The sequence below is a fragment of the Ascaphus truei genome, chromosome 3, assembly GCF_040206685.1.
Source record: "Ascaphus truei isolate aAscTru1 chromosome 3, aAscTru1.hap1, whole genome shotgun sequence".
In the NCBI taxonomy this organism is placed as follows: domain Eukaryota; kingdom Metazoa; phylum Chordata; class Amphibia; order Anura; family Ascaphidae; genus Ascaphus; species Ascaphus truei.
This window is the reverse complement of record NC_134485.1, coordinates 226068395-226092601: the sequence shown is the minus strand read 5'-3', so window position 1 is coordinate 226092601 and position 24207 is coordinate 226068395. Positions and strand designations below refer to the sequence as shown.

Here is a 24207-nt window from a genome sequence, read left to right as displayed (position 1 = left end):
GAGGATATTGGGGGGTATTATGTATAGAAGAACTCATCAAAATATGAATCACGGAGGTTACAGGAGGGAGACTGGTCACCTGCGCAATATAAGATACGACTGATTGAGTCAAAAAAGTTCTAATAGATAGAGGGGGATATTTAGTCAGTGTGCTGACCAGGGCATTATGGTACAGAAACTCCCATGGGAGTGTCCTACGGATGGTGCTCTGTTCCGCACTATAACAGTAATCAATAACCCCCAGAGAGTCAGACTCTCAGAGACAGGCTTTAAAATGGGATGGAAACAAAACATTTGACTTCCCCCTACGGTGGTGGTATATTGCAACATTTGTAGATGTACAGATAATGCCAGGCTAAGTTTCCTTTTATTTTTTGAGTCCCGCTTAGCATGTGCAGGGATTCTGCTGCAATATTACCATAGAATCCTATGGAAATTCTTGAGGCATTCCTCCATATTTTGAGGTATCTGTGGGAACAGTAAGTCTGGCTGCATCGGTATGGTATACAGTACCTGTACCTCAAATCATGTCACATTTAATATGATTACTATCTTTACAACACTCTTCAATATGGGATAAGCAAACTAAGTTTAGCCTTAACACACTCAACAGGAAGTTTGGGTTCAAAAGAATGGTCCCGTAGAAAAAAAGCAAAGTTTTCCATTTGGTGCATACACAGTATTCTTAAGCTCACTTAACTATTGATCTGTCAAGGGCTTTAGTGCACCTTATTTTTTAGCATGAGACATAATTTACCCACAGTAAAATCTGAAATTCTTTTGAACAATTGAGGTCTATACAGTATGTACATAGAAACATCCACTGAGGACAATTCCCTTTAGCTCTTCCAGTCCAGTCCAGAATTTTTCCTACTTGATGCAAAAACATCACACGTCCATAAGGCATATAAACAGTTTACTTACCATAAAAAGACTTTCATAGTTTTCTATCATTTTCTGTACAACAGCAATAATTATCGTACTTTCTTCAGCTCGAGCCGCACTCTGAACCGAAAACTCTTTGTCCGATGACTTCTGCTTGTGCAATAAGTTAGGCCCAAATATTGTGGCCAAGTTTAATGATGTCATTTTGTTCCCAGTAGCCTAGGAAATCAAATCAGAAACAGAATGCTCACAATAGCATTGATGTAAATTAAGGATATCGCATTCCGTAGTACCGTTTATTGTTTTGACTACATTTCCTCTACTAAACAATCCAAATGTATTTTTATATAAATTAGAATGGTGCAGAAGCTGATCATGACAATGTCTTAGTTTAGGAATTCAGTGCTCAGTGTTCCAGACAGCTTTATAACCTTCACATAAACTTACATATAAACATCATTCATTTACAAGTACTATTAGTTATGCCACGGCTATAAGTACAAAATCGTATTTAAAAAAAAAAAAAAAAGATTATATGTCTAGAAATCTTGATTTAAAAAATTGCAAAAGCAATACAAATTATACTGTAGATCCCTTCTCCCTGTTTCCTTATTAAATATATGGTGCTCTAAGCTTTATATAGTACAATACCACTGCGTCTTCATTTGTCAGTGTTCACCCAATGCCATTTACTGTTAAATCAATATTAATAAAATACTTGATATGCATCATATTACTCAGTCCTATAAGGTGTGACTCAATTTTATTCGCTTTCAAATTAGGACTAATGACTTCCAAAATATTAGATTATATCTGTGTCTAGGCCAATCTTTTTTTAAAACCCTTTTGTGGTTAGGGAACCTTATAATTATATTGTGAAAATCTGAGGAACCCCAACCCTCTCTAATAGCGCGCCGGCGATCAGATGTATTGTAAGGAACCCCAACCCTCTCTAATAGCATGTCTGAGATCAGATGCATTGTAAGGAACCCCAACCCTCTCTAATAGCGCGTCTGAGATCAGATGCAATGTAAGGAACCCCAGCCCTCTCTAATAGCGCGTCTGAGATCAGATGCATTGTAAGGAACCCCAACCCTCTTTAATTGTGAGTCTGCGATCAAATGCATTGTAAGGAACCCCAACCCTCTTTAATAGTGAGTCTGAGATCAGATGCATTGCAAATTATTCTGTATTTGGCACAATTTAAAAATGACCTGCACATTGCAGGGATCCCTTTAGGGATGCCCGGGGGAAACCATGGTTTTCTATGAACTTCTATTTAAAAACACTGGTCTAAGCAAAACACTAAAGAGCCGTGTAAAATATCAATCTAAATTAATCATGAATTATGTAAAAGTAGCCGTTTAGTTAGCTTACCTCTTGACCATCTTTGTCTATTGTATCATCTGCATGGCTGGCAACAGTAGACAAGAACTGTAACAGTCTGTGTAAGGTGTCACAGTTGCAAGGAGGTAGCAGGTAGATAAGAAGCTGTAACGTACAACGTTGTTCATCTGTATCTAAAACTGTGAGAAATAAATACAAGAACAAATCAAGTCACAAGGAAACGTACCCTACAGCAAAATCCAAGCACCAATCTAAACTAAATATGAAACTCATGAACAAATACATGCTAATTCATTATAAATCCATGGTCTCCCAATGAATATATTTAAGATTTACCTGATTTATGATATATTCATATTCACGAGTCGTTTGTGAGTTTGGCTGGTGCTAAATGCTACAATCATGTTACAGAGCACTGCACAGCCACAGGTAACACGGGATAAGTGAATGCAAAACCACCAGCAGGAATTTTTGACAACTTTTGTTTTTTTACATTACATTCGGTAATTTAACATTTGTATCAAACATTTGCTTGCTTCTCTGTGCAATTTGAGTTATTGTATGCTACTGATTATTTGTGTTCTGATTATTGATTTGATGGGTTTTCTTTCAAAAACTGCATGTGATGGGTTAGTGAGCTGGTTTCCAAAAGAGAAATGATACTAAACACAGATTTGATTTGATTATTATTGAGTATTTTGTGACATTTTCCATAATTTTATCACATTTCTTTTGTAGCCCTTCTTTTTTCACTGTCATTTTTGTAACCTTTTGCTGGGTTCTCTTGGCCCTTCTTTTGAAAGCTCTGGCAATGTATCTTCTTAAAACAGGGCAGAGTTATGGTATGACCAGTGGTGTAGCTACAGTAGAAATGCGCGGGCTCCCGGGCAACAAAAAATTTTCAGGGCCTCATTAATATTAATACTGACTACAATTTTTTTCTCCCTCCATCCTCTCCCTGATCCTCTCTCTCATCATCTCTCTACCTCCTCCTCCTCCTCCTCCTCCTCCTCCTCCTCCTCATCTCTTCCCCTCCCCATCATCTGCTCCCCCTCCTCTTCTTACTCATCACCTCTTCCCTTCCTTCTCCTCCTCATCATTCCCCTTCCCTCTCATTATCACCTCTCCATTCAACATCACCTCTCCCCCTTATCATCATCCCCTCCCCCCTCATCATCATCATCCCCTCCCCCCCTCATCATCACCATCATCATCATCTCTCTCCCTCATTATCATCATCATCAACTCTTTCCCTCCTCCATGCCTACCTGTGGGTGGTAATAGAGATAGGCGGGGGCAGATGGTATGCTGTGACAGGCCCACAGCGTTAAACAGAGGATAAGCCGGCAGAGGAATTAGCAGTTTTTACAGAGACCGAGCAGGACGGCCGGGAAGGAGCGCGCGCTCTAGCAGTCTGACCCGGGCGTCTCACTGCCATATCTGCTGCTAGAGCGCACTCCTCTCCGGCCGTCCACCTCACCAACAACTGCTAATTCCTCTGCTGGCCTATCTTCTGTTTAACGCCGGGGGCCTATCTTCTGTTTAACGCCGGGGGCCTATCTTCTGTTTAACGCCGGGGGCCTATCTTCTGTTTAACGCCGGGGGCCTGCCTCCGCTGCCGCATACCATCTCACCCTCCTGTCTGAAAAGACAGATGGGCCACCGAAATAGAGGGGGGGGGAGCGGGGTGAGAGCTGGCCCCCAAGAGCGCAGTCCACGTGGCTATAACTACGCCCCTGGGTATGACCACTGTTCCAGCACCTGATAATATACCGAATGTAAGAATACATTTTGATTATACAGTCATTAAAAGGATAAATGGTTATTATAAGGATAATGCAATTATTGTAAGGATAACACCATTTTATTTGAGCATTTTATGCACACACAAAAATATATATATATGCCAACCAGCATAGCCAGCAACCAACCTCACACTAATGATACCCATCAAGGTTGAAACATGTCTGTGAGTGGGTTACTGGATTTTCATCTCATCCTAGCCTCTGTCTAAAAGCTGTGTTCAAAGCAGTATGCATTGGCTTAAAGGTTTGCTTGTGTAATACGAGCTTGAGACAAAAGGTGGCACTGTGTGCTCATTTGCATGTCATTTCCCAGAATCCCTTGCTGCAGTGGAAGCTCTGTGTGCTGGGCGATAATGGTGAAAGGCAGGGTGGCAGACCTGTCTAAGAACATACAGTAATATTTACAGTTGCTATATGCTTTACTGTGGAGGGTTTTTGTCACTTTTTACCCACCATAACCTTAATAATTGGTATATATATATATATATATATATATATATATATATATATATATATATATATATATATATATATATATATGTGTGTGTATGTATATGTGTATATGTGTATGTGTATATGTGTATGTGTATATGTGTATGTGTATGTGTATGTGTATATGTATATATATGTTTAGTAACTATTTTTGGGGTGGAGTGCTGTACAATACAAAATCAGTAACATATATACATTCCAAATTACATAAACACAAGGGGGGCTGCAGCACCCTCACCACCTCTAGTGTGTGAGTGTGAAAGTGAGTGTGCGAGAGAGAGTGCGTGAGTGTGAAAGTGCATGTGCGAGAGTGTTAAAAGTGAGTGTGCGAGAGAGAGTGCGAAAGTGAGTGTGCGAGAGAGTGCGAGAGTGTGAAAGTGAGTGTGCGAGAGAGTGCGAGAGTGTGAAAGTGAGTGTGCGAGAGAGAGTGCGAGAGTGTGAAAGTGAGTGTGCGAGAGAGAGTGCGAGAGTGTGAAAGTGAGTGTGTGAGAGTGTGAAAGCGAGTGTGCAAGAGAGAGTGCGAGTGTGAAAGTGAGTGTGCGAGAGAGAGAGAGTGTGCGAGAGAGAGTGCGAGAGAGAGAGTGTGCTAGAGAGAGTGCGCGAGAGAGAGAGTGTGCGAGAGAGTGCGAGAGAGAGAGTGCAAGAGAGAGAGAGTGCGAGAGAGAGAGAGAGTGCGAGAGAGAGAGAGAGTGCGAGAGAGAGAGTGCGAGAGAGAGAGAATGCGAGAGAGAGAGAGAGTGCGAGAGAGAGAGTGAGAGAGAGAGAGTGCGAGAGAGAGAGTGCGAGAGAGAGAGTGCGAGAGTGAGAGTGAGAGAATATGTGTGCAGGTTCTGTCCAGTGAAAGAGGATGGACCTATAGCCGGAGGAGGGAATAAAGGGAGAGAGCATACAAATAAACCACACTATAATGCAAAGACCAATATTACTCAACATTTTCATCCACAAGGAACGTCTATTTATATGACACCCATCAATTTATTCATATTTATGTTCCTGACAGTTCCAATAAAACTCCCTGGAAATTAAAGACCTATAATTACCAGTTGTACATTTACAATTACATTAATAATTAGTTTGATCAAAATGATAGGGTTTGTAATTGCAATTTACTACTTATTTTATATTGCAAAATTTGTATGCAAATATTTGCACTGAAATTAAGCAGCATTTGTTTTTCTATGCGAATCTCGACACGTTGTTCTTTGGCACATTTTAGTGACCTGATTGAGAAACATTGCTATAAATTAGGTAACATCAACTCAAAATGTTATTCTTTTTGTTATAACCAGCCTCATTAACTGTATGCCTGTGGCATATACAGTACTATTTTCTACGTTCTTTTCTTTAAGTAGATTATACTATTTCACATGCATTTTTTTTTGCAAACTAGTTCATATAAAAATACATAAATATTCTGTACTGTTTGCAATACGTACATAGAGTGTTAATAAAAGCTGTGTAGAGTTCTCTGGTGAGGAGGGGATCAGGCATATCTCGAAGAAACTCTTTGAATAAAGCAGCAACATCATGAACACTGTGTTCTTCTTCTAAAACAACGTCAATTCCACGGTCAAACTCTTCACGCAACTGGAAAAGACCAATAATCATGATTCACTGAGCTTGTTCAACTCCGCCAATTACAGCACCAAATCGCAGTGCTTTGTGGCGTCTACAACAGTAACGAAACAAAATTGTACAGACAATTTATTCTTCACACCTCCTTGGTGATAGCTAGTGCCCATAGATTTTTGACTGTCTCATAAACTCATTAAATACACAATTTCCTTTTCAATTACACTGTATATTTTTTATTCAACTATTGGGGCATACTTTGCATAGTAACCATTTTTCAATTCTACCGCTTGATCCCTATAATAATGTACTGTACTGGCATTCTGACTGAAGACTGCGTGATAGAGGCCATATGTTTATGTTTTTTGCAACAGTATTTGAATTTAGTATTCAATTCATTACTAGTTTGTAACTTGTTTTTGTAATCTCCTGCTAGGTTGTTTGCATTTATTTTAGGCGTTTGGGCGATACATTAGTGTGCATTCACTGGTGTTCAGACGTCAGACCTATGACATCACTCCTAATTTGCATATTTTGAGCGGCCATTTCCCTCCCCACTATTTTTCATTGTTTGATGTTGTATACGTATGTATATAATGGAGGCCCTGCCATTTTGAATTATAATGTATACTTTAAGAGTATTCTGGCAGCAGCACACGTTTTGGACTATTAATAACAAATGTGTACCCTGAATCTCTCTCACACACACACATATATACACACACACACACACACAGTTGCAGAGGTCCCGCGCTCTTCCCCAGGCATGTAAATTAAATGCCGGGGGATCGCGTGAGGTCCCTGCAACAAAAAAACTTACCTGGAATCAGACACAGTGACGTGTCTCCATGGAAACGTACACGGTCGTGTGACCTGATGTCACGTGACCCCGAAGCGTCATTTGACACAGTGGTAAAGGTAGGAGGGGTGTCGCGAGCTCCGGAGCAGGCAGAAAGGGGGGTGCAGCCGTAAAAGTTTGCACTCCCCTGATGTAGAGCATTAAAGGAGCAATCCAAGCGTCCTTTTATTTTCTTTTTTTTTACATGGGTTTGGAGCACGGGGTCTCAGAGCTGAACCCCATTAATTTTAGCCACCGGGGACCCCCTGCTTCCCGAGAAACTTACCTCCGAAGGGTTAGATGATTTCTCGGCAAAGTTTAAAGCTCCTGCGTCACGTGGGCCAATAGGAAGACGCACCGGATGACGTCACAGCTCCCTATTGGCCACACAGGGCGCAGGAGCTTTGAAAATCTGTCATTACCGGAAGCCAGATAACCAGAGTGGCTACCAGCACCCTACAGAGGTAAGAATCTTGGGAAGCAGGGGTCCCCAGAGCTGAATTTAATGAGGTTCAGCTCCTGAGACCCCAGCTTCAATTCTATGTATAAAAAAATAAACAAAAATGTGTGGGGGGGGGGGGGGGGGGGCGGAAGGGGGGAGACGGAAACGGTTGCGCGGATTGCCACTGTAACACTTTACATTACATTATTACATTAACACATTGCAGATCAAATTGAAGATGCACAGTAATAAGTACAGCTATTATATTGCAAAACATTATAAATTACATCTTCAATTTGATCTATACTGTATTTGTACTACCTATTAGTAGTTAATTTGTTATGGACACATTCCAATATATCAAAGGTTTTGAAATTCTGTGTTATAAAGTGCTTAATTTACATAGAAAAAAAAATGGTTCCACATATGTTTTAATGACCTAGTTCAAAATCCATTGTATTGCAAGCCTATTTGTGCAGGTCATGATACCTTCTAGTAGACGAACATTAGAGTTCTTCAGAGATGAAACTATAGTATACAGACCTTTCAAAACCTAATGTTTCTTCTTCAAAGTGTACTCTTTTAAACCTACCATTATTCTGGCATTGCAGGCCACTACTAATTACCATTTCTCAAAAAGACTAAACACTATAGACTGGGAACAAGCTGATGATTTAAGAAATTAGGTTAAATTGCATACAGTATGAAGCATTTTGATCAATATATTAATGAAATGGGTATTAAAAAGGGAATGCTTGTTAGGGATTCTCCTGGCAGCAGAAAGTCAACAGTAAAACAAGCGGAAAATCATCTGGGATCTTGTGTCATTTTCTTGACTTTAGTACACAGCTGTAATGAAACATTTGAAACAATAAGATGTATGTGGTAATTACATATTATCATACCTGTCGTACTCTCTTTTTGGAACTTCCAACTCTGAAGATGCCCACTGTCTGCAGACCTGGAAACAGAACATATTAAGAGACTGTTGTGTTGTTAAAGTTTGACCTAGCTTGTAAACTCCCCAGGGCCAGGTCTGCCTTTACCTTATACTATTATTTACTTGCTGCTTTAAGCCCCGCTGTTTGTACAGTACTTTATTATTTCTATATTGTACATTTGTTAAGCGTTACGTACACTGTTATATAACTAAATGATATATACATTGAAGACTCATTTGGAAATCTAAAGAAGAGATTAGTCAGGGCTTAAAAACTCAGACTAATTGTAAATATAAAGCACTTTTAAAGACGGATTCATTAAAAATGATCACTACCTACAAACTATCAAACATATGAAATGATTGAAAGACTTCACATTGATACATGTGAGTAGGATGAAACACTAAAAGTGCAGGCAATTTTTAAAATGTTATGTCTTAAATTAACATATGGCAGGCATCTTGAAAAGCCAACTTTCAGCTATATTTCATGATCAATCATTTGATATATTTATATAAAGCTAAATCAGCTGAAATATGTACTCCCTCCTAATTAATAGAACACATTATCAACCTAATAAAGGAATCGTTTCTTGAAACACATTGCAGCAACCCTTAAAAGAAAAAATGGCACTTTCTGGTTATGTTATACATGGAAAACAAGGTCTTTCAATGGAGAACCTGCAAAGTAGAATGCTTGTAAATCATACTTTGACTCCTTTTGCTGTCAACTCTCGGTCAGAGGCCAATCAGGACCAGGGAGAGGACACTTTGACCCACATTAACCAAGCAGCCCCCTGCCACAAGACACCTTCAGGAGCTGGAAGACATCTTACAGCCCATTCAAGGTCAATAAACTTTGAGAGGTCTTCCAGCACTGGAAGGTGTCTTATTGGTAGAATAGGGCTTTTTACTAGCTGAAGATGAGGTCTTCCTCAGCACAAGGGAGAAGCTAAAGGAATCCAAATCCCTCCAATTCTAACATGCTTAGTTTACAAAGTAACTTTTAAAAATGGTGTAAAAATACTTTTAGTTCTCTAATATACAGACATCATTCAAGCTCACACTTACCATTCTTTTCTAAATGTAGACAACAGCTGTCCACAAGCCTGGGAACCTGTCTGTAAATAGGGTTCAGACTCAGTTTTTTATCCCTTTCTTTTTCTTTTTTACTCTGGGCCTCTGCTGGCAAAGACAGCTGGAGAGCTTCTAAGAGTCGAGACTGATTGTCATCAAGATCTGTGATCGAGTCCACAGACATTGCACCCTGCAACATATATAAGTTATATATGTCCGTTTACAGAAACTGCAGTATATACATATTTATTTAATATCATTTGTACTGTATTTGACTTTTGCAGCACAGATTTTCATTTTACATAAAACAATTATAATTATGTTACATTAAGAGTGGTGTTTTAAGTGTTGTCAATTGCTGTTTTGCTTTAAAATGGAGTCACCTTATATCTCACAAGAATCTAGTTAAAAAAAATAAACTCATCCAGCTGCAAAACTGGATCATCAGGAAAAAGCATCCCCATTGAAAATCAACAGGATTTCTCTCTCTGATAAATCTGGTTTATGATTTGTGATCCTGTTTTACAGCTGAAAAACTTTTATAGGTGACTTCCTCCTATGAGGCACTTAAACGCTTTCCATCACTCGTATAGTGACCAATCTGAAAAGTGCTCCTAGCAAGAGTTACAGGAAGTCATATAATAATGAGATGTATCAACCTCTGCATCTATATTTATTGGACACATTTTATTTCTCTGCTTTGATTCAATTCACCAGGTTTCAGGTATGTTTGAGACCCAGATTGTTGTCAAATGTCAAAAAACCTAGTTAGCAACCTTCTTACCACTGATGCCAAACCACATTTACACGAAAGAAAACAAGATCATTCTGGCATCAGGTCAAAGGGGCAAATTTTGACAGCTTGATACATTACCCCTCAGGTCTCTTGTTTTACACAGTTTGAACATTCCTGGTAGGACTCAGAGGCCCTTATTAAAAAATTAACTTTTTGTATTGCAGCATCAGACCTTATTGAATAAGACAGACACATCACAAGCATAATGCATACAAATTGTTTTCTAACGTTTACAGGACTATATAGCATTGTTTATGACTGCTCAAAATTTATAGTACACATTTATCATTTTTAGTTTCTTTAGATTATTAAGGGTTTCAAACCTTCTCCTATTTACTGATCTCCTAGGCCAGCGGTGCGCAAACTGGGGGGGCGCTAGATTTTCTTGGGGGGGACGCAGCAGTTATAGAGGTCCTGCACTCTCCACCCAGGCATTTAAATACCGGGGGACCGCGCGAGGCCTCTATAATATACTTACCTTCCCTTCCAGCGATGCGTCGTCCTGGTAACCAGGCGTCAAATGATGCCGTGGGTCATGTGACGTCACGTTACCATGGCGACGTGACGTCACATGACCATGCGCGTCATTTGACGCCCGAGTCGAGCGGGGGGTGGGGGGACACAAGGCGCTGAGGAGAGCAGGCAGGGTTGCGCACGGGAAAAAGTTTGCGCACCCCTTCTTATCACAATCTGACAGTAAGGACATCTTCGGTATGAATGTGATTGAAAGAAATAGTGAAATGCAGTTTTTCAAAAACATATTTGAAAACTTTCTTACCGTATATTGCAGAAAATAGATGAATTTACCAATAACAAAAAAGTTAATAATATACATGCAAACAGTAACCACTCCTAATTCACCCAGATGACATTGATATGAAGTAAAGCAGAAGCATTCCTTCATTTAAAGAGCAAAAACAGATTACAGACTTTATATTTACTGCATATTGAAAAGTAGTGCAATCGACATATATGCCAATGTTTTAGCTTAATACTGTGAGCCTGTCTTCAGGGTGAAGCGGAAGACCACTAATTTACCATTATTAAACATAAATTAAGTAGAAATGGCCGTGTTCGTCCAGTTGCGATAGTGCAGAGTAAATGAGTACTTCAGTATTTGTTGATACCTTTTTTATTTGGACTAACAATAGATATTATAAGACAAGCCTTCGAGAGTTCTCCTCATTGCTGACCTGAGGAAGAGAGAACTATTGAAAGCTTGTCTTCTAATATCTATTGTTAATCCAAATAAAAAAGGTATCACCTAATACTGAAGTACTAGTTTACTCTGCCTTATTAAACATCAAGATACATTTTTAAAATACCACATAAACCATGGCGTTCATACTGCCCAAAAGACTACAGAAGCCTGTAAGGATCAAATCACAGCCAAAGTCCCTGACTAACTGCAGCAAGCTGGAAAGGGACCTTTGGCTGCGGCCAATTGGCCGCGACCAAAGCGCCACTGGTGCTCCACCACCACTACAACCCACCGCAAGTCAACGCTGTACAATTTGCTGCTCCGAAAATTAACTTTGGACGCCCGCCGCTCCTAGTCCCGCTACAAGCAAGCAGCAACTTGCGTAGATGCGCCAATGCATTCCAAATTATTCATTTTACCCATTCTGTATTTAACTTTATTATTTTCTGTGAGATAATATTAGGCTTTCCATTATTGTTTATCATTATCCTTGTTATGCAGTATGCATTTGAGTTGATTATTATCATTAGTAGTATTTCTATTTTCATTTGTTTTTGCAACTCTTAAAGCTTCAGACCAAGCAATATTCTATGTTTTTTTTTTTTTAAATAAATCCCTTCTGACCTATGAGAAAATACTTGTAGCATTTTTATTTTATTTTTTACACAACTCTGAATTACATTCTTAATGTATTGTAACATTTTTTTAAATGTTTTTATAGCAACCATTTACAAAGTTACATTCCCTTCCTCTTCTGAAACAGGCTCTGGCACATCCCTTTTTGAGCCATGCCCTCTCTCTAGCAGTGCCCCAATTGTATCTAGTGTCTGCCTGGTCACATGATCATCCCCACACTTCTGTGGCACTGACAGCCATTTAGTGAAGCCCCGAGCCAAATATTCGCCGATCGAACACACGAGAAGGGATCGATCATTAACTTAGCTAATTACTTATCATTGTGTGGATTGTAATGATGCTCATATTAAAGGGGGGGTGGGGGGAGGGGAAGGCAACTTGGACTGCTGCTTTAAAATAGAAATCTCGCCTAAATTGATTTTAATTGTTGTTGCAGCATTGGAACCCGGGGATCCTTTGGAGCTGAACCACCTTATTTTTGGCTCCAAGCAGTTAGCAGTGTTTAATGTTGGGCCTTAAATAGCTATCTAATACAAGGCTCCCAATGACTTGGCGGCCTTTTGTTTCGCCTGGCGGGAGCACATCCACTTGTAACTACACCACTAAGTATCCCAGGAACTGAGGCATCCCCGGGCTAAAAACAATGCAGTTCCACTCCAGGGGACCACATGGTCCCATCATTCTAATGAAAAAAATGGTACAGTACAAAACAAATCGAGCAGACGACCTTGCTGCTTCAATATTTGTCTGCACATGTTTTGTTTCATGGTTAAATATTCATATTTTGGGTGCTTGAATCCGCATGTTTAGAGGTCAATGTTCTGGAAAGGCTAAATTGGACGTCTTTTGTCTAGCCAAAGATGATCTCATATCCCACAGGTTTTTTTTTTTTCACAAATATTTAATAAACGAAGTTTGTTTAACTTTTTTTTGTAAAAGTTGTATTACAGTTTTGTCCATCAGCTATTGAGATACATTTATTCAAGTAATTATATATTATTCACAACACAAAACGAACACACTAAATTAAAACAATCTATGCCGGTTTGTTTCAATTACTGTGGTATAATAAAATGGGTTAGATGAAGAAGAAAAAACAGTATATTTTTTTTTGACTGAGATGTCCTTTGTTAGCCCGGCTAATACATTATTCAGCAATGTGCTTCAGGCTCCTCTGGAAGTGAGGAGAATACTGTATATACAGTATTTCAATGTGTCTGTGTAGAAGTAGGTTCATTTGTAAGCAGTCGCAAATGCCGTGCTCTGGTAATAAAGGAGGGCGTAGGACTTGATGAGAGTCATCTGCCTTGATTAAGCAAGATCATTCTTGCAATGAATTTGTAAGTTCCAAAATATTCACTGGTTCCCACAGTAAAATCGGCTAATCACAAGTAACTTTTTTCTTGGCCAAGTTGTGTATTTATTTGATCTGGAACTCAGAATAGCTTTGTGGTTTGTTTGTGAGGAAATTAAAAACCCAAGAAACGTATGAAGCAAACAATGTGTTGCACAAATTAGGAGTTCACTTGTTAAAAAAAATATATATATATATTGTGTTCCACATAAACACCTGTGATGTCCTTTTGAGTTTGGGGGAGATCTACAATTGGATACAGAGAATGTCTTTTAAATATGTAGAATTTTTTTCATAAAGATAGAACTCTTTGCAGTTTCCATAGCTTTATGTTTCTATGCTTATTAAACTATTGGGCAAGTATCGTGATGAAGCTTAGTTTACATTTAAATTTTAGTTTCCAAGTAAATTTTACTAACAGAAAGTCAAATTGTTAATTACAATCTTAAAAACGTAACCTTCTTATATAGTTGGCCAAAACTTATGTTTATGAAGTTTGTAATTAACAAAAACACTTAACCATGAACATAACATCTGAGATTACATTCTGCTTTCTATCAAGTATTGGAGTAAATAAAATCTGACATCTGCACTGCCTCAAGTTTTATTATTCTATTGTTTCAATATATTATACATACAAAATCAGGAGAGAGGAAAGTCATTTTACAGGAAAAAGTTTAACTAAATTAATCCATGACCACTGATATTTCCCAAACTAACAAAACAACTAATTAGTGCACAACTTGTTCTGCGTGACCAGGGTAATTATCCATCACCTGTGATGAAGCACTAATTGTGGCACAAAATGTATTCAGCATTTTTTTCTATTAACTCGTGGTATCTTCTATGGGTGGTGGCATTTTTAAACATTTAGGCCCATATTCACTAAGCAGCGCTGCTTCATAAGACCCATTCTTGCATTGAGGACACCTTACAGACCAATTGAAGTGAATTGGCCACACAGTGTCTTATGAAATAGCACCGCTTACAATGTTGCAGCCTCTGAGTATTTGTGGTGCTCCACACAGGCTTATTTTCACACATGGGTGGTTTGGGGAAGGGGTCTATCTGGAAAGCTGGAGGAAGGTAACTAACAGGTCACTTTATTGGTACCTATGCTTATTTAAATTATGTATATGAAGGTGTCTTATGACATTTTATAATACTTTTGCTGCTATAGTTATGACCATGTTAATTTGTTTTTGCTTTTGTAAATAAAATAGAACACATCCTCTGTGATCACAAACATAAGTAAGAACAGCACACACCCACACAAAATGGCTGCACTCACTGAGAGGTAGGGCCCTAGTACTAGCACTCGTGATGGTTCAGTCCAAAAGACTGTTCATGGTCCCAAGGTTCAGCAAAGTATCTGGTCTCTCCTCCTTCTCTTACCGTGCACCCCAAAACTGGAACAACCTACCGGAGACTCTCAAAGCCACCACAAGTCCAAGTTCTTTCAAAACTAAGGCTGTCTCACATTTTAATCTGGTCTGTAACTATTACATACGCCTATAATATATACTATCTCTAACGGTGCATGCTATGTCTTGTATATAATGTATACCCTGTTCACTTATGTAACTTTGTATTTGTAACCATGTATTATTTGTCATCTTAACTCTGTGCCCAGGACATACTTGAAAACGAGAAGTAACTCTCAATGCATTACTTCCTGGTAAAACATTTAATAAATAATAGAGTAATATGTATTTACTTAACTTTATTTCATATAGAACCTTTCTCCAAAGTGAACTCAACGCACTTCACGATTACAGTATAGTGCAGTATAGAGACTCAGTGCCTGCCCAGATGACTGAGGCACAGGGAGATAAAGTGACTTGCCCAAGGTCACAAGGTGCTGACACCAGGAATTGAACCAGGCTCCCCTGCTTCAAACTCAGTGTCGTTATCAAAGTCACTGCCTTCAGTGTGTATGTACAGGGCCGCTGACAGATTTCCTGGGGCCCAGGACTAGAGCTTCGCCCTGGGTCCCCCCCCCCCCCATGTCGCAACCCTCCTCCCATATGTCAGCAGCCTTGCAAGCGCTCCCCTTTCACACCTGTATTTATCTCCCCCCTGTGTCGTTCACTCTTCTCCTCCCTCTGTTACACCCCTTCCCTCCTCTTTCTCCGCTATCACTCAATTACCCGCTATCACTCAATTACCCCCTCTCACAAAATCCTGCACCCTCAATCCCCCCATAACACTAATTTCCTCCTCCCCGATCACACAGACTAACCTCCCCCCCTCCCAATAAACATACCATTATAGTATTACTAGTTATAGTGTTCCCATACATTTCCTGAACTACCACAATAAAAATCCTGAAGGTATTAAGATCATGGGACTTGAACATATCCTCCAATCAGTCTCAGGAAGTGATAGGTTCAGACTCCTTTTGTAGAAGAGAAACCTTCTGGATTTTCAAGTTAAATTGTCTATTTCCAGATGGTTTGAATGAAAATCTAGACAACAACACTATAGTTTAATTAGCTTGTTTTAGTTCATTTCTCTTTTTCCTGGTACTTTGCAGACAGAGCTTTTTTGCATTATTAAATAAATGCTATATCCTTTGCTATACAATTACACCTTACTTTATTGATATATATATATATATATATATATATATATACATACATACATACTTTATTATATCATGTATTGTATTTACCATTGCTACTTATTTGCACGTGTTTATATATTTAAGCACAATAGCACTTTATTGGTGTTTTATTTCTTACTTATTATATATAATATATATATAATTTGGTTTCTTTTATATTTAGTATATCCCATGATTTTACTGTTAAAAAAAAAAAAAAAGCACTTCCTCACCTGAGCCTTCTACCCTCCAGCTTCAGTATATGTTCTAGCACTTGTTGTTTCCCAATTATATTAGTGAACTAGGCACAATTTTAGTAGCTTTTCTTTGTACAGCCACTAATTATTGTTATGTCTTTATGTCTTCAGAACTGTACACAGTACAACCTCACATCCTCCAGGCTTTCTCCATTTCTTCCCTACTTTTATGTCAGTTGATATACATGTGTGGCCTGGGTTTCCCGCTTCGATCCCCCGCTTACCTCTGTGAGCAAGCAGGTAGCGTAGCGAACAGGTGTGAGCTGGCGACGGGCTCGCCGGAGGCTCCGGTGGCGTCCGTAATAGGGTGTCGCTATTTTGTGAGAGACGGGGCATTTGCGGAGGTTTGCGCATGCGCAAAGGGAGCCCGGTGGCCATTACCAAGTGGCGCATGCGCAATGCAATAGCGCGATGCAGCCATTAGGGAGATAGGGATTTGCGGGGACTACAAGCCCCATAGTGCACAGGGGCAAGTAGTCAGGTGTAAAGGGCAGGCCAATCGGGCTGCGAGGATCTCCCCTGTTGGACTATTGATACATTTGGAGCGTCTGGGACCACACCAGTTGGAAGAGGGACCTCTGAGGAGCAGGTAGTGTCAAGGGAGCACTGCTCCTCTGGACTATGCCAGATCTTCCCCATTAGGCCCTGACTCACTGTAGCTTGTGGATGCTATACGGAAGCCCATAGTCAGGGTCCTCTCCCCAGTAGCTGCATATAGTCAGGTACAGCACTGGTGAGACACCACGCAGTGACTGCGGCCTGTGTTCTGGGACCAGACACATAATAAAGACGGTAAGGTGATACTATCCACGCCGGAATTAACCCCCCGCAGAGGCAGAGGCAGATGCCATCGCGGATGACAACATTGGATCAGACGAAGCATCTTTGTTATTCTGCATTACCTGGGTGCTGGAGCCCCGGGCAGGTACCTAACTAAGTGCACCAACACTCCACGGGATAGCGCTATCTCCAACACTTTGGGTGGGCCTTGACATTGGGAAAGGACATCAGGGAATTGGTGCCTGGCACCCAATGTACTCTGGGGACACTCACTGTTGGTATCAGGTTGGGGGCTATATCACTGTGGGGTAAATGGTACCAATATTATTGTGTTCAGTAAAGTTTGTTAGCATATATTTGTGTGCGTGTATTATTAGTATTGTTCCTGTAAGGGTTCATTCCGCCATGTCGGGATCCCTTGCAGGTGGAGGCGCTGTCACCATAAGAATCAGGTACACCCCAGGCTCCTAGAGGCAAAGGTTCAGGCCTTCTGTGAGCCACAGGTAACGCACGACACACACCGTAGCCGCCTTATCGTCCATAGGTTGGGGGGAAGTGCGCTACACATGTAATGACCCTCAGGTCTTTAACCTTTGACATTATAGTGCTATCCATCCTGTACTCTGCGATTGGGGTTTTGTGACCCAAATACATTATTTTGCATTTCTTGTCATTAAATTATAGTTGCTACACTCATGACCATTCCTCTAATGTACCTACCTGGAGTGTCACCCTGTTTCATATCTGTGCATCATCTGCAAAAAGGCATATCATACTTTCTGTTGCAGACAACGTGAAAAGGTTGTGTTTACATAACAGAAGATATTCACATACACTGCTCAATGCTTTTTCTCCTAGGAGAAAGGTAACTCACTTGAATATTTGGGTATGAGGCATGCTCCTTGTATGCTCATATATTTGATGTATATGAAATTATGATTGAATTCAGTTCTCTATTCCAGCTTACTGATTTTCAAAGCCCTGTATGTAAAATTCCTGCTTTATTTCTGTACAAAGCCACATTTGTGTATGCTGCATATGAATGATAACTAAATTATTAGAAATACACAGTAGCAGTGAGACTTATGTAGGTACCACGTGGTTATTACTGTATACAGTATATTAACATATATCCCAATATATGCCTTTGGGTAAAACATGAGCTTACCCTTCTCCTTGCCCGAGGTGCTGCTTCTGGTGTATTAGGTGATGTGGATTCATTTGGTGTCTCTGATGTCGAGCTTAGAGATGAATTACTACTTGAGAGTTCTTTGTTCTGTCTCTTTGTTCCAAATGGTAGAATAGAGGCTACAAAGTCAGAGACTTCTTTCTGCTCTTCTCTTTGAGAATCTTGCTTTAACTTGTGTGCTCTGTCATTGGCAATTACTTGTGATAATGTCATTCCAAATGCCTGTGGTAAGAATTCTATAACAGAATGAAAAAAAACCAACAAAAAATAAACAAATCAGCACAGCAAAATAGCCATGCATCATTTACACCCATTTAATGTAAGAACTTCATCCTCTGGAGACATTGCTGAGGTAGGATTTGCGCACAATCTGTCCCTACAACTACGGTATCACTTTTTAAAAGATTTTAAAGCTGCAGACGAAGCAATATCCTACGTGTGTGTTTTTTTAATAAATAAGTTCTGTACTAAGAGAAAATACTTATACACTGGCGACACAGTTTATTACACTGCGGCCAGATCCGCAAGCCGGGAGATTTCCCGGCTTGCTAGTGGCCGCCCCTCGGCGTGCCGCGCGTCATAGACGCGCGGTCACGCGTCTTCGGGAGCGTGCGCCCCCTGCACGCGCGTCCAGGGGCTCCCCGAGGGAGCCCTGGTGTCCCGCAATCGCGGGACAGCGGCAGGGGGTTCCGGGGGACCCGGCGGACCCGGCAGCGGTAGGGAGAGCGCCCCGATCGGAGGGCGCTCTTCCGCTGCTTCGGCGTGCGCCCGTCACTCTCGGGCGCGCGCCAGGCTACTGCTGCGGCACAGAACGGGCAAATGCTCGAATAAACTGTGCCGCAGCAGTAGCATTTATTTTTAAACAACTCTGAATTACATTTTTAATGTATTATAATGTAATACGTCTTTTTTTTGTTTCTATAGCAACCATTTACAAAGTCACACTGATTGCAGAATACTCCTGCAGTCATTTAGTTAACTCCCCAGCCGAATCTTCGCCGATCGACCACAGGAGAACAGATCAATCAGCACCGTAGCTAATTAATTATTGTGTGAATTGTAATGATACACATATTAAAGGGGAAACATTTTCAAAAAAAAAAAAAGGCAGCTTGTACTGCTGCTTTAAGATGCCATGTGGCAATGTGGCTGTATATGCACTATATATGTAGCCAGGTCCCCCCTCGTACCTCCGTGCTGCGGGAGGGGGGGCGACTACAGGGATGGCAGCGGGAGCAATCGGGTGCTGCCGGTGCGGCATGCGGCTGTTGGGGACACCTGCAGGGCGGCGGGCGTGGAAGGAGAGGGAGCTTTGCGGTGCACCCGGCTAGTGGGGGTTTCCATGACAGTTAGGCGCGCATGGGCAGAAGGGCCCCAACCCTCTGGCAGCAATTAGAGAGCAGGGCGCATGCGCAGTGCGGCAGATCTGCGGCGGCCATGTTCTGTAATGCTCTGCAGGGGAACTATATATACCAGGATCCCCTGGGGTGCCCCGATCAGGTGTGCAGTGTTATCCAATAGGGTTGCTGGATTCACGGCCAGGGAAGAGAGGTATTTGGCACGAATGCAGGGACCACTCCAGTCGGAAGCAGGACGGAGAGGGTGAAGGTAATGTCCAGGGAGCAGTGTATCACTGGACTAGGTCAGATTCCCCCACAGGTCCAATATAGATCCCCCGACTCACTGTAGCTTGTGTATGCTACAGAGAAAGGCCTTAGATAGGAACCCACCCCCCATAGCGTGTCAGTGAGAGACATCAGCAGCACAACACTACACAAGAGGTGAAGTACAGCCTACGGTTTGGGACCATATTCAGGCCATATTGTCAGAGACTATTTTAAAGGGATAGGCCCTTCCTGAGGCAACCGCCTACGGATCAGCGCAGCAGAGGATCCGGTCGATCGCGGGGCAGGAACATGTCGCGGATCCATGGAGTCCATTACTTGTTTACCTGGTCTAGACTGACACCAAGGAAGTATTATTCACTTGCACCAATGGCCAAACACACTATCTCACACCTGCTCTTTGGGGAGGGACTAGTCTGTGGACACTAAGGGGTTAAGTGCCCAGGCACACCAGTACTTTGGGGGTTCCACCCGGGAGGTGTTATTGTGTGGGTGCATGGCCTTGTTATGCTTGCCGTGTATTATATGTGTTCAGTAAATACTGTTATAATATACCTGCGTGCAATTACTGTGTATATTGGTTCCGGTGAGGGGCTCCTCCCACTACACTGGGATCCCTCGACGGTGGAGGCGCTACACCGAGGCTTAGACCTTCTGGTAGCCAAACAGGTGACAGCAGCACGGGTAGGTCCCTGAGTTACGGGGCTACATATATAAAAGAGTTACTTCAAGGCAGGTTTACGCCTAGACTGAAATTAGCAAAAGGGCAGATTATTATCTTGCTTGAAGTGTTACTGCGGAATCTATCTTCTATCTTCACCCATTGCACAGTTATGTATTTGAAAGAGTCTCACTCCTCTTATTTCCATGACACTAATGAATGATATGTGGAAATTGTCATCTTTAGGCCACTTTTTCACTGGCTGATGTTTTACAAACGAAGTTTTTTTTGTTTTAAAGACAATGAAGTGTACTCTAATTAACAGTTTTCATTACTGACTTTTCCCATTCCACACAAAAGATTTCAGGCACTGTATATTTAAAGGCGCAAGCATACTGTACTCCCCTGTAACTTTAAAAATGAATACCAATAATAACGATCACCATTTTCTCACAGCCTTCCAATACTATTTTGTTTGCTCAAGTTAGCAACAAAACCACACAAACTGGTCAAGTCTGGTATTCATCGCCACCTTTTAACTCACTGTAATAACCATGAAGATAGTGCGTTCCCACTGTATTAGTTTGGTATTAAACACTATTATTGTTATAGAATGCAAAACAGCTGTCATAGTTACACAATAATGTTTTGCAGGTCTTCCTTTAAAGATGCCTCAGGGAGTTGGAAATGTGCAGTCAATCATTATTTATTTATATTATGTCACTCATATTTTCAACAGGGAGATGATCACAAATTAGCAAATGTTGAGTTGCTCAGTTACCAGGAGCTATATGAATAATAGAACGTTAAGAATGGTATTGAGGTGAAACCCAACCCAAGTAAGAGCACAATCTGGACTACTGTTAAACACAAGAGGTCATCCACCTAAAAAGAAGGGACTTGAAGACTGGAATGTTCGTTTACAACATCCAAGAATACTTTATAGATCTGTCCAATAAACTGTGTTACAGTATAGAAACAAAATCAAAGAAGGTACCAGCACTCCTAGATGGGGGAAGTATAGTTGGTGCACTAGGGAGGAGGGGTATGTAAGAACAAAGAACTGGTGTCTACTGCATCCATATGGAGGCCAGTAAGTCTACCGATTGCATTTTCAGAAAGATATTTGTTGTCACAATATTTTAGTGCAGCAATCCTTCAATTTTTGCAATCATTTTTACACAGAATTGGAACTTGGGGATCCCTGGAGCTGAACAGTGCTATTCTTAGTTCCTGAGAATCGGCAGCTCCGAAGATACTCACCTTCGCAGGCGCTGGTAAAATTAAAGTAAAATCAAAGATGGCTGCATGGCTGGGCACTCGCAATGGTTAGGTGATGTTAACTCACATTACCGTGTGATATCACCGGGACACTTAGCCAGCAGCCTTATCGTACATTACCCGTGACGAGGGTTAGAATGTGAGTTGACATCACCTAACCATTGCGAGTGTGTATCCAATATATGTTATTTTCCTACACCATTTTGTCTTCATCCCTTTTCTTGTGGGGTACACGTGAGAATCCCTGTGAGGCTGTGCAACACTCTGCATCTGAGGCTCCGCACTGAATCTACTGGGATATCTCCTAACCCTGCTCTGGGCGTTCAACCCCTGTAGTTTCTATAGAAATTGTGAGTGTACATCCTCTGAACAGTTTCTACCTATTTCATGCTCCATGCCCCTACAACGAAGTGTTTATACAGGATTGCACTATTTTGTGTTCTCTTTTTTTTATGCATTACCGTTGACTTCCTGAATTAATTCTGTGACAAGAACCAAGGAGAGAGGTTCATTTTGGGTTGAGACGCTGTCATCGGGTTCAAATAAGTATTTTGTTTATTATTATTACTATCATTTTGGGTGTGCACTATATATATCACTCACACGTATATGTTTTTCACTGCTTGAGCGCCGGGTGAATTTTTCTATTCATTCAATGTAACCATGTAGTGGCATTTGTTCCCAGGACATATAGAAAATGAGCGGTAACTCTCACAGTATTACTTATTGGTAAAAGATTTCATTAATAAATATGTTGCTTCAACATCAATTATGCCGCTGTTCATGTTTTTTTAGACCTACTGTAGTGCCGACGAGTATTCTAAAACAAATCTGGGGCAATCACCAACAAGACCCAGTTACACGCTGGGTACATGCTGCAACATTTCAGTGACATTTCTGCAGACAGACTAATGGCCCATCGGATTAATAGCGGGGGTCCCAGGCAGTCCCATTCAAACTGAATGGGACTGCCAGGAACCCCTGCTGTGTTAATCCGATGGCCCATTAGCCTCTGTAGGTGATAGCCCCAGATTTTCCAAGACAAGTTTAAGGCAAGTTTTAGAATACTCGTCGGCGCACCTGTATGTGACATGTGTTATCTTGAGTGTTTACAGTCTTTAGCAATTGACGGCCTTTTTCACTTCATCATAGTCCTATTGTGGCCTGCTTTGTACAGTAGACAACTATCAGCATTGCTGTTGAAAACACATTAAGATGCCCCACAAATACTGTAGCTGTCCTCAAGGTGTGCGCTTTTACTACGAGTAAGTAATAAATCACATGGATCTCTTCTATTTACCTTTGTCTTTGTTTTTCTCCTTCCCTAATGAGTCCAGTTTCTTCCTCAATGACTTCTTTCTCTTCTGTCCATCTGCAAAATCAATAATCAATGTTTTACAAATGCCACTGATTTCTGATGCTCACTATACATAAATCTGTACAGGATTTTTTTTTTTTCACAAAACCTAAATACATGATCATCTTCAGAACTATAAGATCTTGGGAAATAATCTCAGTTGATTTAAATGTAGACTGCATCACAGATAAATGGTTAGTGTGGATTTATAAGAAAATTGTTACATATAGAGGAAAAATGTTGGAGTGAGCACGAAGAAAGAAGAAAGCTTAGATTTTATATAAGATGCATTAATGTAAGTGTAAAAAAATTCAATGTAAACAAAAAAAAACGGCAACTTGGACTGCTGCTTTAAAAGAGCAGCCCCTTGATGTGTGTGTGTGTGTGTGTGTGTGTGTGTGTGTGTGTGTGTGTGTGTGTTTGTGTGTGTGTTTGTGTGTGTGTGTGTGTGTGTGTGTGTGTGTGTGTGTGTGTGTAAGAGGCAGCGGGGTTCCAGGAACTGTGTTTATTTCACCGTTGGGGAACCCCTGGTTCCTCAGATACGTATGGGGGAAGGTGCCTCCTTGGGTTACTACCTACTATATAAATCCGTGCAGTAAGCGGGCCAATAGGAAACCCCGGAGGGGATGCCACTGGCAGCAGCTTCCCCAGTCAGTATCTCTGGAAATTAAGGGCTTTCAGCCATAGAACCCCCTGCTTCCTACCCATGTAAAAAAAAAAAAAAAGGGAAGGGGGAAATTAAAAAAATGAGTGTGGGAGGGGTGTGGGGCACGGCTCATTTACAGATTGACACAAAAATAGAAAAAGAAACGAAGAGCTGACATAGGGTCATAATGTGGGAATTGTACTACATTATCGTCCGCTACAATATATATAGTACCTGTGGCTTGTCAATTATCACTTAGGGGGTAATTCAAGTCTGATGTGGCTGACAATCCCTACTGGCTTCAATTCTAAGCAAAGAAGAGTTAGAAGCCGTTTTGGTCCTTTCTTGCATGTACTGTACAGTGCATGGCATCCCTAGGTTATAACCCTGCAGGGGACAGTATAATGGGAACAAAGGTACA

The 24207-nt window shown here is 40.9% G+C and overlaps 1 protein-coding gene across 3 annotated transcripts in view; it reads right to left on the bottom strand.

Annotated features, from left to right (window-relative positions):
* ARHGAP6 (Rho GTPase activating protein 6) overlaps nt 1–24207 on the bottom strand; it is a 672820-nt gene that overhangs the window by 46953 nt on the left and 601660 nt on the right. For all 3 annotated transcript variants that reach the window (XM_075590252.1, XM_075590253.1, XM_075590255.1), the window contains exons 3-9: nt 23084–23155; nt 18196–18452; nt 9393–9588; nt 8287–8342; nt 5966–6116; nt 2263–2411; nt 925–1104 (exon numbers count right to left, since the gene is read on the bottom strand). In XM_075590252.1, the coding sequence (XP_075446367.1) occupies nt 925–1104; nt 2263–2411; nt 5966–6116; nt 8287–8342; nt 9393–9588; nt 18196–18452; nt 23084–23155 (1061 nt within the window). The remainder of the gene's footprint in view (nt 1–924; nt 1105–2262; nt 2412–5965; nt 6117–8286; nt 8343–9392; nt 9589–18195; nt 18453–23083; nt 23156–24207) is intronic.